The 15746-nt window shown below is 40.9% G+C and overlaps 1 protein-coding gene across 7 annotated transcripts in view; it reads right to left on the bottom strand.

The window, feature by feature from the left end:
* Positions 1-555: 555 nt before the first annotated feature.
* The window catches only part of AAK1 (AP2 associated kinase 1), a 187129-nt gene continuing 171938 nt past the window's right edge, over positions 556-15746 (bottom strand). For all 7 annotated transcript variants that reach the window (XM_068274792.1, XM_068274794.1, XM_068274797.1 and 4 more), the window contains one exon: positions 556-3221. In XM_068274792.1, coding sequence (XP_068130893.1) covers positions 2194-3221 — 1028 coding nt within the window. In that variant the 3' untranslated portion in view covers positions 556-2193. The remainder of the gene's footprint in view (positions 3222-15746) is intronic.

Below are 15746 nucleotides of genomic sequence, written 5' to 3'. Positions count from 1 at the left end.
CTCTCTGCATAGCCGCTGCTGTGTACAGCGGCTATGCAGAGAGGAGCAGACCGGCGGCGAGTGAGCGGCAATTGGAGGTGAGGTAGGTATTTACTTCGCTTCCCTGTGTCGGTGCGCATTACTGGGAGTCCTAGAACGGAGCAGGGAGGGCGGCGCGGGGAGAGAAGGGGAGGGAGAGATCGGGCTGCCCTCTCTGTGGCTCACCCCCTCCATTACAGCGAGATAACCTATTAATGTTTCCGACGCTAAATATACACATATAGCCGCAATATAGGAAGGGAGAGGTCGGCTGCCCTCCCTGCGGCTGCTGCTCAGGCTCCTTTCTCCATTACAGCACATAACCGATACATATAGCGGCTATAGCCGCTACATAACAAGCACGATAATCGCGCCCAATTCAACAAGCGGCTAATTCAAATGTACGCACTACTGCTTCCTCTAGTATGCTTGTAAACAATCCAAGCTTGACATATCACCTGAGCTTTTGGTGTAATTTTCACTTCATGGACTAGCTGAAAGTTTATTCAGAAAAAAACGAGCAGCATCATCAACACCTTGTATGTTCTCCATATTAATATATTGTGATTACATATGAGCAGGTCCAGAATCGTGGCCCTTCGGTGGAGATCAGAGCCAATGTCGTAAAGACCCAGCATACCTTCATACCTTTTTTGGGAAGTGTTCTGCCTTAAATGCGTGAAGTCTCCAAAGCTTAGATAAGTGAATGATTTTGCATCAAATAATCTTGTAGTCCACACTTAGACTGGTGGACAACACAACCTATCAGTAGCCATTCTTTTCAAGTACTTAGAATGTACAGTATTAAGAAGAATACTGAAGTAAAGGTATGGAAAGCAAAGAGTTAAAACAAATATATAATAAAGATAAAAAAGAAACAACCTAAGGTTGAGATGAAGGATCCGTCCTCACGCTTGCTGGTGCTGGTAAACTTGTTCCATGACAATTTACTGTTTGTCTCTTGCATTGAATAATGATTTATATAAGAGCTTAAGATATTTTAATACCAGGCACAACACGGCAGGACAAGATTGTTCATCTCCATAAATAAGGCACCTCAATTTCTAAGGATTCAAACACAAACCAGACTAAACACAAATTCAGACAGAGAAGGAAAAAAAAAACGAAATCAAAGGTTATTAATGCATTAATCCATTCAGGCCACCAGTGATAGTTTAAGGGAAAGTGTGTGGGCAGATGCTGTGTGTCCTGACCGTAGCACCCATCTAAATGTGGAAGCTACCATTCTATGGGGCCGATTCATGAAGCTACGCTGCTCCATGACTAGCAGTGCAACCTAAATTCAAGGCTGCACACTACACTCGCTCTTGCAGCGTAGTGTGCCTACCTTAGTTATGCGCGTTGCTAGGTAAGAATCGCGAGTCTTTAAATGCCGGCCGCTGCTTTGAAATATTGCGACCGTGATACTTCACTAGAGCAGCCATTACTATGTTAATTAACATAATTAATTACATAGTAACTTAAATTAACATAGGCTGCTCTAGTGAATTATAGTGGTCGTGATACTTCAAAGCAGCGGCCGGCATTTAAAGAAACGCACGTTACTAAGGATGGCTCGCTATGCTGCAAGTGCGAGCGTAGTGTGCATCCCTGGAATTAGGTCGTGATGCTGATCATGGAGCTCGCGCAGCTGTAACAGCACAACTTCATGAATAAACCCCCAAGACTTCTAGATGCGCACACTCACCATGAATGGTGACATGCAAGTGCCATATCTAGCACTGCTTCCACAATGTAGGAAATAACCACCTCCAAAGCTGGAAGAAAGCTGTAACTGTACCAAGTAGCATCCACCCAAACAGGTTCACTTTCATTCTTATAGGAAGAAAGATCGACACCTACAGATAGCGTCTAGCATGAGGCAGATAGAGACGGGATTCATAAGCACTTGCTTATCACCAGGTGGCACATTGGTTGCATGTCCAGATGCTTTCCCACTCAACATTTGAATGTTGCCTCCATGAACTTTATTGAATACCAAATTGGTAAACCTATATTTTGATGACTGCACCCTAGTAATGTTTGATTCTATATATGAAATTAGTCAAATCTGTACAGCAAGTAACAAAGAAGGGATTAATGCATTAACAGGAAGTGCATTGCAAGCGCAGGGGCAGTTCTAACAAGCAAAGCATAAACTATATTGATCATATTCTATGGATATTGTTTTCCAGCTTTGGCAGGAAATGGTGCCGAGCCAAATGGATCTGCATTTGAGATGTCTGAAGTTCTGTAAGTCACTGGGTTGATGGGAACTGATCCAGCTACAGTGGCTTTTGCAACATGAGATACCACTTTATAAGCAGCGATAGGCTGCGCCTCTATAGGCTGCAGATCTTGAGGGTTGTAGTGACGGGAATACTTGGACAAAGATTGAGGGCGGAATGGCTTTGTAACCACAGTTCCGAAAACAGTCTCCTGGACCCCATCCTGGCTGGGGATACTGTGATTCTCTGAATTGTGTGGGTCCTTGGAAGCATTTATATAAAGAGAGGCTTCGGTTGCCTCAGTGCTTCTGCTGGAATGTGCATAGAGGTTTCCAGTAGTGTATGAGGTCTTCATGGAAGTTCCTCCAATTATTGAGTCTGTGTTTCGGAATGTGGAATTACTCGCTGATGCCACATCGAGCCCTATGAGAGATGTGTGAGTTTGAGATGAGGCTATTGGAGCTGTCTCTTCAACGCTTATTTTCCTTGTGAAAGGTGCTCTGAGGAACACATCAGGTTCTTCTACCTGGTTCATAGCGGTGGGCTTGGCCACAAATGGTGCCTTGGTGAATATATCAGAATCATCCTGAAATACCTTGGAGCTCCTGAACGGAGCTGTGGCAAATACATCTACTTCTTCATTAAGGTTAATTCTGTCTGTAACTGTATATACATGGGTCACTTCACTGGGCTGAGTAGCTTCTGCCTCTTTCACCTTTTTAGAATTTTCTTCTTCATCTGATTCCATTAGAAGGGGCCTTGATCCACTGCAATCTAATAGGTCTGGCTCATGATCAGTGCCTTCTCCTTCACTGCTATGAAAGGAGCTGCAGCTAGAAGGACCTTTTGATGGGCAGTCAGCCTTCAGCTCTAAAATACTAGCGTTATCGGTAGACAGAGTAGTTACTTCTGCACCAGGAGGTTTGAGGTTTCCATCATTGCCCACTGGAAAAGAATGAGGACCAAGAAGTAAATCTAGAAAAAAACAAGATAGAGTTCTTTTAATTTTTACAATATTTATAGTGTCAAAAGAAATGCATACATACTTTTATAAAAAGCATAAAAATAAAGGCATAATCTGCCATTGTAAACCTAATTGTGTTATTTTTGAGGAGCTTTCTAAACCTGTCAAAGTCTTTCCTGACCAGCATTGTAATCTTGTTGTAAGTCAAGCCTAGGCAATGCAAACATCCATTCTGAAGATCCAGTTTGCCGAAACCACATAAAAATTAAAGTGAGATAGGAAATGGGTAAGAGTTTAGGTCAGTTTTTATGTTAATAATCCTAGTTCCAGCATCAGAAATACTTCCTACATCTGTATATAGCTGTATATTAGTATGTAATCCCACTAACCCAGGTGATGTTTAGCCTAGGCTAATTCGCTATGCTGAATTCTCCTCCCAGATAATTCTGGGAGACAAGTTGTTATTTCTACGGACTTCAGAACACATAGTAAAAAAACATTCTGCAGTGATGTACCTACCAGCAGTAAAGCTGACGCCACATGTGATACATTTAAGAATGTAAATCGAGGAGAGGTAAGATTTTACAATAGGCACACATTGACTAAATCATTTATACAATTTTAAAAAATAAGCATTTTGTTCATTAAACAATATTTGGAAACGTTCCTCTTTAACTGTCCCTTAGAGGGGCTCACAGTCTAATCTTTACAGTGGTCATATATTCAGAAAAGTGAGTCTAAGGCCTGTTTTATGGGGTGAGACAGTTTACTTATCTGTAAGCTTTTCGTATGTGGGAGGAAACCCAAATGTCCAGAGTAAACCCATGCAAACACAGGAGGAACATACATGCGGGGTCCTGGCCCAAATCTGAAATAGGGACCCAGTGCTGCAAGATGAGAGTGCTATTCACTATGCCACCTAACCAGCACTGAATAGTTACTAAAATAGTATCTTTCCAGGCATCTGCATTGTGTAAGTGCATTGCTATATAAATGTTTACATTTCATACATAGTTCTGTGTTGTGCCATATAAATGTCAGATAGCTTTTGGGACAGGTTTGGAGGCTGTCCAAAGATGATCATCCCTGAACCTCCCTTCGCTGCTGCCCAGGAGAAAGTGATACTAGGATTTTTAAAGTACATGAAGTACATACAAAAAAAGTAAATTTTTTCCCAGAGTAAAATTAGCTATAAATTACTTTTCTCTTGTGTGGGGTTTTGGTTATTTTCAAAAGAACTTGGTGAATGGCAGTTGCTCTCTCTAAATGCCAGACTAGTGTGCAAACAGGTGGTGGTAAGGGCAGAATGCATCTTTGTATAGATCCTTTCCAGTGAGTGCTTTTGTAAAGAATACATAAAACAATGAGAATCCCCCATGAAGAGATGGACTAGTCAAAAACCTGTCAGTTCCATAAGATTTCTAGATTCCTACTAACTACTGTAAGTGACAGCAACATAGGAGAAAAGTAATTTATAGTTCATTTTGCTCTGGAAGAAACATTCTTCTATCTGTATTTGTTTATATGTATTTTAAATATTAATTTTTTTTTGCAATAGTGGTCCTTTAATAATATACTCTGAGCTTAGTACAATGTACAGATACAGTATATAGATGTATTGGTAGGTAGAGTAGAATTTAACAGACATGGAATACATTTCCACCGTTGGTTAGCTTATGTGGTTACTGCAGTAAACATAACTAAAATCAGTTTTTAGACTTTTAGAGGGTTTTTTTTTTAGCCAATACCACTTTATATCAACCTATGTACCATGTTTTTATGCATAGGCAGTGGTTGGCTAAAACATGATGGAGTTTTCTTCCTGGATGAAGAAAACTCGTCCACCATCCAGGATATTAACCACTTCACCACTGAGGGGTTTTACCCCTTGAACACCAGAGCAATTTTCACCTTTCAGCGCTCCATCCATTCATTAGTCTATAACTTTATTATTACCTATCGCAATTAAATGAACTATATCTTGTTTTTTCGCCACCAATTAGGCTTTCTTTAGGTTGGACATTATGCCAAGAATTATTTTATTCTAAATGTGTTTTAATGGGAAAATAGGAAAAAATGTGGGAAAAAAATATTATTTTTCAGTTTTCGGCCATTATAGTTTTTACATAATGCATGCTACTGTAGTTAAAACCCATGAAATGTATTTGCCCATTTGTCCCGGTTATAAAACCGTTTAAATTATGTCCCTATCACAATGTTTGGCGCCAATATTTTATTTGGAAATAAATGTGCATTTTTTTCAGTTTTGCGTTCATCCCTAATTACAAGCCCATAGTTTATAAAGTAACAGTGTTATACCCTCTTGACATAAATATTTAAAAAGTTCAGTCCCTAAGGTAACTACTTATGTTTTTTTTATTGTATTTTTGTTTTGTTTTTTAAATTACAAAAAAAATAAAAATAAAATAAAATTGGGGAGTGTGGGAGGTAATGAGTTAATTTATTGTGTAATCCAATGTAATTGTATGTGTAAAAGGCTTTAGGGTGTAGTTTACTATTTGGCCACATGATGGCCACAGTGAGTCTGTTTACATGCGACCTGTAAGCGTCCGGAAGGACGCTTACAGGAAGCAGTAGGAGGCTGGGAGAATCACAATGATCGCGCTGTTTCTAATAGAAGCAGCAGATCATTGCGGAGGCTTAGCGGAAGGTACGGATTTCTCCGTCCCTGGGGGTGAAAGGATGGAAAAAGGGACGGAGAAATTCGTACAGCCGGGGGTAAAGTGGTTAATGATCTATAAGCGCTTGTTGTGTGTTATCCCACAGATGGTTTTTAAAGTGATTTGGGTCATGTTACACTTACCAAAACATATGTCAGGCTGTTTGTATAATAATTTGTGTGAAGAGATTATTATAGTTTACTTAAAGCGGATCCGAGATGAAAAACAAGTAACTTGTCAATATATCTTATCTAAAGTTTAGATAGTTTACTCAGCAAATCTAGATGAAAACATCTTCAACAGTTTATGATTATTTAGTCCTGTAATACGAGGGCAGCCATGTTCTGTTTGTCACATTACACACAGGCAAGCTGATAGCATCTCCAGCCCTCAGCCTGTGAAAACTCCACTCCCCCCTTCTCTCTCCTCCCCTATGCTTCTGAAATCTTTGGCTTCGCCTCCACCTGCCCAGACTGAGCTCCCATAAGCCCTTGCTACTAAGGCTGAGAGTGCCAAGGCTTTCTGGAGAAGCTGTGGGGAGGCTCGTTTAGTTTATAGGGAATTAGAGTATTAAAACAAAACAAAAGTATTTGGCTTGAGGAATGCCCTATAAACTATGTGAAAGGAACACAATTAAGCAATGAGTAAAAGTTTATCTTGGATCCACTTTAAATGAAATTGCATTCAAACTCCTTATCAGGTGCCCTTTAAAAAAATCTGGTGCCGGGCTGTCATATGGTCTTTAGTCTGAGCAGTATGTGGCTCAAAGGGGTATGAATTAGTATGCCACCAAGGAGCTGAGCATGGGTGAGCCGAATAATGGTGCATTCCTCTGCTGCATTCCTCTGGCTCCAAATGCATGTCATGTGATTGGCAGGAAATGTGGAAGCATCTGCTGCGCTCCTCTGCTATGTGGGGAAAGGGTGTGTCTGTGTGCGAGAGTTGTGTATCTGTGTTTTACCACAAGAGGGGGGTTGGATCCCAGGAGGGAACCCCATGATAATTTCTCTGGCGGGTCAAGAGGGTTGTTGCCCATCTCACCTTCCCCCCCCCCTTTTCAAACTGTCAATAGTTCAACCAGAAACACTGTCACCAGTGTGCTCCTATGGATAGGAAGACCGGGTGCTGACATTCTTTTTTGGCTTACAGTGTTGCGCATTTGAAGCTCTGAAGGGCCACATAAAATGGCGAGGACCATATTCGGCCCACGGCCTTGAGTTTGACACCTGTGCTCTAGGGGGCTCAAAAACACAATGCAATTACGAATCAATGGGAAACAAGACCAAACGCTTTTTTGCTCAGTAGCAGAAAAAAACGGTTGGCCATTGTGAAACGAGCCGCCAGCAGCAGGCCGTGTGAAACTGCACCAAAGTTTGCAACAACTAAGATGTAGGGTTAGTGGTTTTTTCAATTTGTTTCAATAGCATAAGTTATTATACAGCGCCTTCTTCCACAGCGCTCTACGTGGTGTACTGTATAGGTTATGTCACTAATTGTCCCTTAAAGCCCAATCTACACGATACGATTCTTTGTACGATTCGATTACGATTCTATTTACGATTCGATTAAATCCGACTTGTCTGATCGGGATTCGATTCGATTCAGTTCGATTTGCAATTCAAAACAATGGCAAATCGAATTGCATCGAATCAAATCCCGATCGGACATGTCGGATTTAATCGAATCGTGTAGATTGGACTTTAGTCACCCTTGTGTTAAGGTAACATGAAGCTTGAAGATCTACATATATACACCAAGCAGTGTGGCACTCTCACGGTTAAGGGGCCCATACACCCCTTAACCGTGCAGGACGCCAGATCAGCGTTTAAATACGGTATCCCTCTCCTCTCCTTCCAAAGCGGGGTGACGCCCGCGGAGCTTGCATACTGTCTTGAAGGGACCTCTTCTCATTTACAGCTGCACTGTCTCAGCCTCCTTGGTCTTCCAGGGCTAAGTATCCTTTTATGGCACTTTCTTTCACTCTATGCACTTTAACTATAGGCTGCTCCCAGGGTTATTGATATAGCAGCCCTTGCTGGTTTGCACAAACTTCAGGTATTGCTTTATAATTTTTTGCACTTGTTATTTACACTATTGTATGTGGATATATATGTGTATTTATATGTTTTCTTGCTGAACCCGGGTTCAACCTTGCGTGTGCTCTGGTTAGATGCACACTTAGGCGATCATATAGGCAACATTTGTGCCATATCTGTGACTATATTCATATGGTGGATTGCACCCTTGATTGATTTAAAGACATGATTGTATGCAGCTGTTACCATTTTGGACCATATGGTCGGTTTTAATTGTTTTTATCTTTTTTGAAACTCAAAGATGTCATATTTTGTATCAATGCTATATATTTTTTGAATAAATGTTACTATTTCATTAGAGTGGTGCTATTTTTATGGGTTTTCTGTCCTTGAACTTTGTGTATGTTTTCTGAGCCCTTGCACACTCCTATCAACATAGTCTAGTGTTGCGGACACACTGTTACTCTATATTAAAAGATCTCCTGGTTAAACTCCTCAGGTTTCACAGTTTCATATTCTCATTAACCCACAATTTTGATCACAAACATATGGAAATGCTTTGGTGCTAAAGATAAACAAAATACACCTCTTGCGGTTTGCCTCTTTGGTCAAAAGTCTATTCACAGGAAGAAATAAAATGTATTGCATCCCTTTTCATGGATCAGCTCATTTGGGTTGTGGGACCAGCACCCACAACATCAATGTAAATGATGTGGACTATTAGCTATTACATAGGGTTCATAGGGCTATTACATATGGTTCACTTACTCTTGCCAATCGGTTATTTGTGGATGTTTGGCTAATGCAGCACTCACTGCAGTTGTTCAGGTTTGCTTTTTTTTTTTTGGGGGGGGGGTGTTAGTATTGGGCACTAATGCTGTAAACACATGGTGCTTTCCCGCACTCGATGCACCACTCGATTCAATTCGCAGCCGCTCGATTATTTCCGACATGTCCGATTCGTGATTCGATGGATCATTAGGCCGATTTGGCATACTTTACATGACAATCGACCTAACAATCATCGAAATGTGCTCGGAAATAATCGAGCGTCTGGGAATAGAGCGGCTCATCGAGTGCGGGAACGTACCGTGTGTATCCAGCATAAGAAGGTGGTTAGCATTAGACACTAATGCTGAGCATACATGGTTAGTTTTATGCGCCGGATCGAGCCGCCGGTGCCTGGATCGATCCCCGCTCGGCCCCTCCTTATCTTCCGCTCGTTTACTTCCCATTGTCCGCCCGCGGGTATCGAGCGCCTCGCTGATCGGACCTGTCGGAAATTATCAATCGAGCCATCAGCGCCTTGATTGAAAAGAAAAAAATGCCGTGTATGCCTAGCATAAGAGGGGAGGTTAGTGTTTTAGGTTTTAGGAGAACGTAATCAGGCGGCGTTCATATTTAAACCTTCAGAGCTTCAGACTACAGTACTTTTTTTTGTTGTGGTTTCTTAGGAAACTCGGCATTACACTTTAAATGCGATCTAACAGAAGTGGAATCCCTTACACATCTTTTATATACATGATAAAAGGATTTTAGCAAATGTAACTGAACCTGAAGCCTAGCCACAAATTGGGCCAATTTTGTGAGGATGTAAAGAACCATTGATTGTTAACAGTCACTTAAAAGTTGATCCTTTACAAATTAATATAGATATATATATATTTTTAAATACAAACTTTTATCATTTTTTATTTCACATCTGCAGGTAGAAGTAGTAACACTGGATTTCCTGCCAATCCAATAAAAAAATATGCTGCCCATATCATACCTCGTGTGCCCAGCGGACGTCACTATTTTGTAGGGAGATCATTCCATTACTAGAACTATACTATCGAGCTTATAACTGCTGGGGAAAAAAAATTCTGTCAAATTTCTAAACGACATGCGATTGGCCCTCACTGCTAGAACAGGGAAATGTGAATCCTCAGCACTCCATTGCACACGGAACTTGTAGAACAAAGATGACCGTTTACATACATGCATTTCATCTGAAACCGTTTCTGGAATACCACTTTTTATCTAAGTTCCTGCCTATAATGGTAACTGAAAGAGGAACTTTAACCCAGGATTGAACGTCATCCCAGTAACCTAACATTCCGCAGAGATCAACCGGCAGGACTAAAGATGTCGCCACCTGGGATACATTTCAGAATGTAAATTGGGATAAGTAAAGATTTTCCAATGGTTAAAAACTGGGTAAATGATTTATACCATTAAGTGAATATTGGGGAAAAAATAAGCAATTTTATTAATTACGTTATTTTACTATAGTTCCTTTTTAATGTCAATGCAGTCTACTATGCGACAATAACAAATTATAGTAGATAATAGGAGGAGTGAATAAGTTAGTGTATAAGTTGTGCCACAGAGCATTCAGTGTTAACCTAGGCTTAAGCCCTGTATACATGCTTAAATGAACAGTTTGGTGCAATCTCAGCCAAAAAAATCTAGTGTGTGCACAGGTGTCCCAAGGGTCGATAGCCTCCCTGGCGGAATGGACAAGCCTGACTCATCAAGGGAAAAATAACTGAAACCGGTATGGATGAGTCGTACAGGGCAGGGTTCCTTTTTTTCCACATGCATTTGTCACATTAAAATTTGCATTTGTATACGAATTTTTTCTATGCTCAAGACAGAGAAATTCACACACGGACATTAATTTTTATGCAAAAAATGCAATGTATGCAAGAAAATGTACACTTTAAGCCAAAAAGCTGAAGAGTGGGGAAATTGTAGACTTGGCAGAAAGGTTAAATTAAATTCATTTTTTGACATGATTTTGTGTCTGAAACTTTTATTAAATTCAAAATAGATAGATACTTGACACAGTTTGGTAAGTTACGGGCAAAAATTTCATGAAAATTAATTGAACCACTTTTTGCACAGAAATCCAGCAGAAATTGAACGCCGGAGAGGTTAAAGACTTTTAAGCTACGGTGACAACCAAGCATATTGTTCCCCTCCTTACCCTGCCCACCAGAAACTGCTTCAGCATGTGACACCCCAATTTACCCCATATTGACAGTATGCTTTACCGAAAGATGCGTCTGAGCTTGTATCCCAGTTCCCTACAAGGGTCAGTTATAATGCGTGTGTACACACCGTAATTCCATCAGGTTGGTTAAAGAGAAGGTTAGATGTCTTAGGGAACCTTAAAGAAACCTTTGCCAATATTACATTGTGAAGAAAAAAAATATTCTTATTCAATGCCCAATCAAAGAAAACTTTACTTCTCCATTTAATGACAAACATCTTGAGGTGTCATTGGATAACTTGAAGAAACCTTCAGATAAACATCAATGATAGAAACTGGAGTCCAGGAACCATTCTTTAAAATACTTTAATTCACAGAAATAGATTGGATTCTACTATACAATCAGGAAATGTGCAGGTTGTAAACGCCATATGGTTTTCTCTCTACTTTTTCTGTTTTGTTTTTTTTAACCCTTTTTGGAAAACTTGGGATAAAACTGGAGAATCAGGAGCATGGACTAAAATAACAAATATATTTATATATTTATATATACACAAGTCAAAGTTCTACCAACCACTTCACTAGAGGGTTTTTTTCTACAGTAATGATAAATGTTCTCCAGAGGAAAACACCATTTTTTTTTCTTTTTAGATACAATACAGAAGAATAAAGTTCGATGTATTGGACACAGGTAGAAATCTGTAATACAGAGGAGAACCCCACAAACTTCGAAGGCTTGAAGTACTATTTACAGATAGCAAAACCCAGTACATGGCAGAGAGAGGTTTCAGCAAACATACAGAGGCCGCACCAAACTTGGTGGGTCGTTTACAGATAAAGCCAAAACTCTCTTGGACATCTACACAAACAAAGAATACGCTGATGTCGCAAGACACGCACACACACCCACACACATACGCACAGATACATATTTAAATACTTTTCATAGTAAAAACAAAATAGAGGAAATTCAGGTCACACAAGTATTCTCCATGCAGAGCAGAATAGTCCACCACCGAGGATCTGAAACAAAATGGTGGAATCCAGGTGTGATATTTTGTAACGGTTCTGCGATGTTAGAAGACATCACGTGTCTGAGCCTCTACTTGGTACTTGTTGAAAACAGACTCACAATTTTGTAAAATGTTTGATTATTCTTTGAAGGAAATCTGCACTGAACACGCATGGCAGAAAAACTCTACTTAGATAACTTGGTTTTGAAAGAGATTTAATTCCCTCGAGAGCCTACACTGTTTAATAGGACATGCTGGCTATACTTAAGCCATGGACCACAGTGCTAGGATTGGAGAAAAAGCAAAACAAACCAATGGCAAAAGCAAAATAGAGTTTTCACTCTTAAGGCCCATACACACGTTGGATTTTTCCGAACGACGGGTTGTTTGAACGTCCCGTCGTTCAGTCGTCGGCACGCTAAATCGGGCGTGTGTACAGACTGTCGTTCAGGTGATCAGACTGGTCTTGAGCGATACGCCCGAACGGCCAGTCTTATCACCTGAACGACGGGACGTTCAAACGACCCGTTGTTCGGAAAAATCCGACATGTGTATGGGCCTTTAGGGTTGAAGAAAACCACTTCTTCATTAGCGTTTGCACAATTGCAGTCCCAATTTCTTGCAGGAATGCTTGTGATCTCAAATTAGCTCCAGCCTTATGGTCCTTTCACTCTACGTTCATTGCAGTGACACAAACAATATAACCGCAACACAATGGAATTATATTCCAATGGTACTTCCACATCATGTGGTTCCAGTGCAACAATTTACATCAGAGTCACGAGAAGCATGCTGTGTGTTACCAGCTGACTCACAATAATGGTTGTGGTGCAAACACAAGTCAATGGACTGTATGCTGCACAACATGCGTCCCAATAAGACGTTGACCGTTTTTCATCACCATTGCGTTGTGATCCTATTTTTCAGAATGCGCAACAACGATTATGGTGTGAAAGTACCCTCAGCAAATCCAAAGTAGGGTGCTATATTTTTACATGCAAAAATTCTGCAGGCAGCTTCGGTCCAGTTATTTTTTTTGTTAGAGAGTAGTAAAATATTCTTGTGAATTAACTTAGACTAACAGAACTTATTGCTATTCTTTTCATCGCTTAATTTGATTAAAACACATAAAAAATATGGTTAAAAAAATTGCAAGGGACACACAAGACTGGTTGTACTATTGCTCACAATAAAAAAGGGGAGGGGGGCAAGGGGCACCATAGTAATTTAGTGTTAATTCACATGGGCGGTTTAAAGTAGTGCTCATTGAACTTTTCAACCATTCACTGAGTGTATCTCAACCGCACAGTGCCAAGAAATGAACTAAACTGGATGGCTCAGAACACAGTTTGATGGTCAACTGAAAGTGCAGTCTTGGTTCATGTCACACCTGGTCATCAGTTGGGTTTCAGTCACAATATGTTTTGATAAGAATGCCCACACCACTACTGTAAAGTGCAAGCAAGTGTCCACCAAAGACAGTAATTACACAACCCCATCCACTGCGAGTGTAAAGTAGCTCTTCAGGTACCTTAGTACTTTAGTAACTAAAACCGTACCTCAAAAATTGCAGTTTAATGTCATATGTGCATGGTCCTTAGCAAAAGCCTCTGCTCAAGTCTGTTTAGGACCTGCTTTTAACCTCCTTAGCAGTAATACCGTGCTTGGGACGGATCATCTGCAACTCAGAGCAGTAATCCCGTGCCTGAAGGAGTTCTATGCAGGAGCTGCTGCAGATCTCTCTGTAGTATGTTTTTTTTTTCTTGTTTTTAGGGTCTAAAAGCTTGTGAAATAGTTGCACGGCTTTTAGACCCTAAATACAGAAATAATCATAACGGCAGGGAGGTTAAGACACTGGTTGTCCATGCTATTCTTAAAATACAAGAAAGCCTCAGATTGTTCAGTGAGGGTGCACAATAAGCTTGCAGGAATTGTAATGCAATTTCAAGTGCACTTATCACAGTCAGTTAAATCCGAGCATACGAAGAAGAAATATCTAAAGAGAGTTTATTTGTGGTGAAAACGTCATGCCAAAAATGTTTCAAGTAATTTAAGAATCCGACCTTTTTTTTTTCTGGTTTCTCCCGATTTCCTACAACTCCCCTAATACGCCCTGTTTTAACTTTAGTGTGATGGGTTGCTTCACTGACCATTATTTTCTCTGCACCAGATTTCAGAAGATTTGGAAGAGAACGTTTACATACTTCTTTATCATAGAATTATTGCTTGTGTTTGACAGGTCCGACTTAAATGAAATTTATTTCAACCACTTTTCACACTGATCTTTAGTCTCACGTTGGAAGAGAATCACAGGTGAGACATTTATATTTTCGCTCTGCTGGCTGAAGACGTAGTTCTCCATGATATGTTATCTATTTACTTCCATACGTAGAATTTAGAGCTACGTATATCATATGTAAATGTCATTCAACACGCCTTGCAAAGCTGTATCATCAACGATTTGTAGCCTTCAGCATGATTGTGAATACACATCACTTAAAAGGGACACTGTAGGGGGGTCAGGGGAAAATTAGTTGAAGTTACCCGGGGCTTGTAATGGTCCCCCGCAGGCATCCTGTGCCCGCGCAGCCACTCACCGATGCTCCGGCCCCGCCTCCGGTTAACTTCTGGAATTTCAGACTTTAAAGTCTGAAAACCACTGCGCCTGCGTTGCCGTGTCCTCGCTTTCCCTGATGTCACCAGGAGCGCACGGTGCAGGCACAGACCATACTGGGCCTGCGCAGTACACTCCTGGTGCCATCAGTGGGAGTGAGGACATGGAAACGCAGGCGCAGTGGTTTTCAGACTTTAAAGTCTGAAATTCCAGAAGTGAACCAGAGGCGGGGCCGGAGCATTGGTGAGAGGCTGCGCGGGCACAGGATGTCTGCGGGGGACCATTAGAAGCCCCGGGTAACTTCAACTCATTTTCCCCTGACCCCCCTACAGTGTCCCTTTAAAAGTGAAATACGTGTGTTTGCTTCAGACGGCCATTGTCCACCACAGCTGAGATAGGTTGGGTGCCTCATTATGATAAGCCACGTTGGGCCTGATCCAATTAATTTTTCCTCATAAGTTTTCTCCTAGATCAGAGTTTCTCAAACCTGTCCTCGTGACTCCCCAACTGTGCATGTTCTGCAGGCAGCCTCAACTATGTACAGGTGGGATAATTAGTGTCTCAGCTAGGTGGATTCCATGTATCCGAGACACTAATATCCTACCTATGCATAGGTGAGTTTTCCTAAATTTTTTGTAAATTTTTCACATTCTAAATAAAATGCCTTTTGAAGGGAACCTGGAGTGAGAGGGACATGGAGGCTGCCATATTTATTTACTTTTAAACAATACCCAGTTGCCAGGCTGTCCTGTTGATCCTCTGCCTCTAATACTTTTAGCCATAGACCCTGAACAAGCATGCAGATCAGATGTTTCAGACACACATTTGACAAGGTTAGCTGCATGCTTGTTTCAGGTGTGTGATTCAGACACTACTGCAGCCAAAGAGATCAGTAGGACTGCCAAGGAAGTGGGATTATCTGAAAGGAAATAAATATGGCAGCCTCTGTTTACCTCTCAATCCAGGTTCCCTTTATGCCTTCAGCAAGCAAGAAAATACTCTGAATAATTTTGACAGTACTTTTATCACCTACTTCTTGGTACTGTTTTCAATTGCAGAGTGAAAAGGTTATTTTAACCACTTCGGGACCGGGGTGTAAAATTAAGGGTTTCCCCATTGTAGATAGCCAGGCATAGGTATCGCGGGTGTAGATAGCAAGGCTTAGGTGTCCCCAGTATAGGTAGCCAGAAATGACTCACCTCCCTTGATTCCAGT

This window comes from Hyperolius riggenbachi, chromosome 3 (genome assembly GCF_040937935.1).
Source record: "Hyperolius riggenbachi isolate aHypRig1 chromosome 3, aHypRig1.pri, whole genome shotgun sequence".
Lineage (NCBI taxonomy): Eukaryota > Metazoa > Chordata > Amphibia > Anura > Hyperoliidae > Hyperolius > Hyperolius riggenbachi.
Note: the sequence above shows the minus strand (reverse complement) of the source record. Positions and strands in the feature narration are given on the sequence as shown.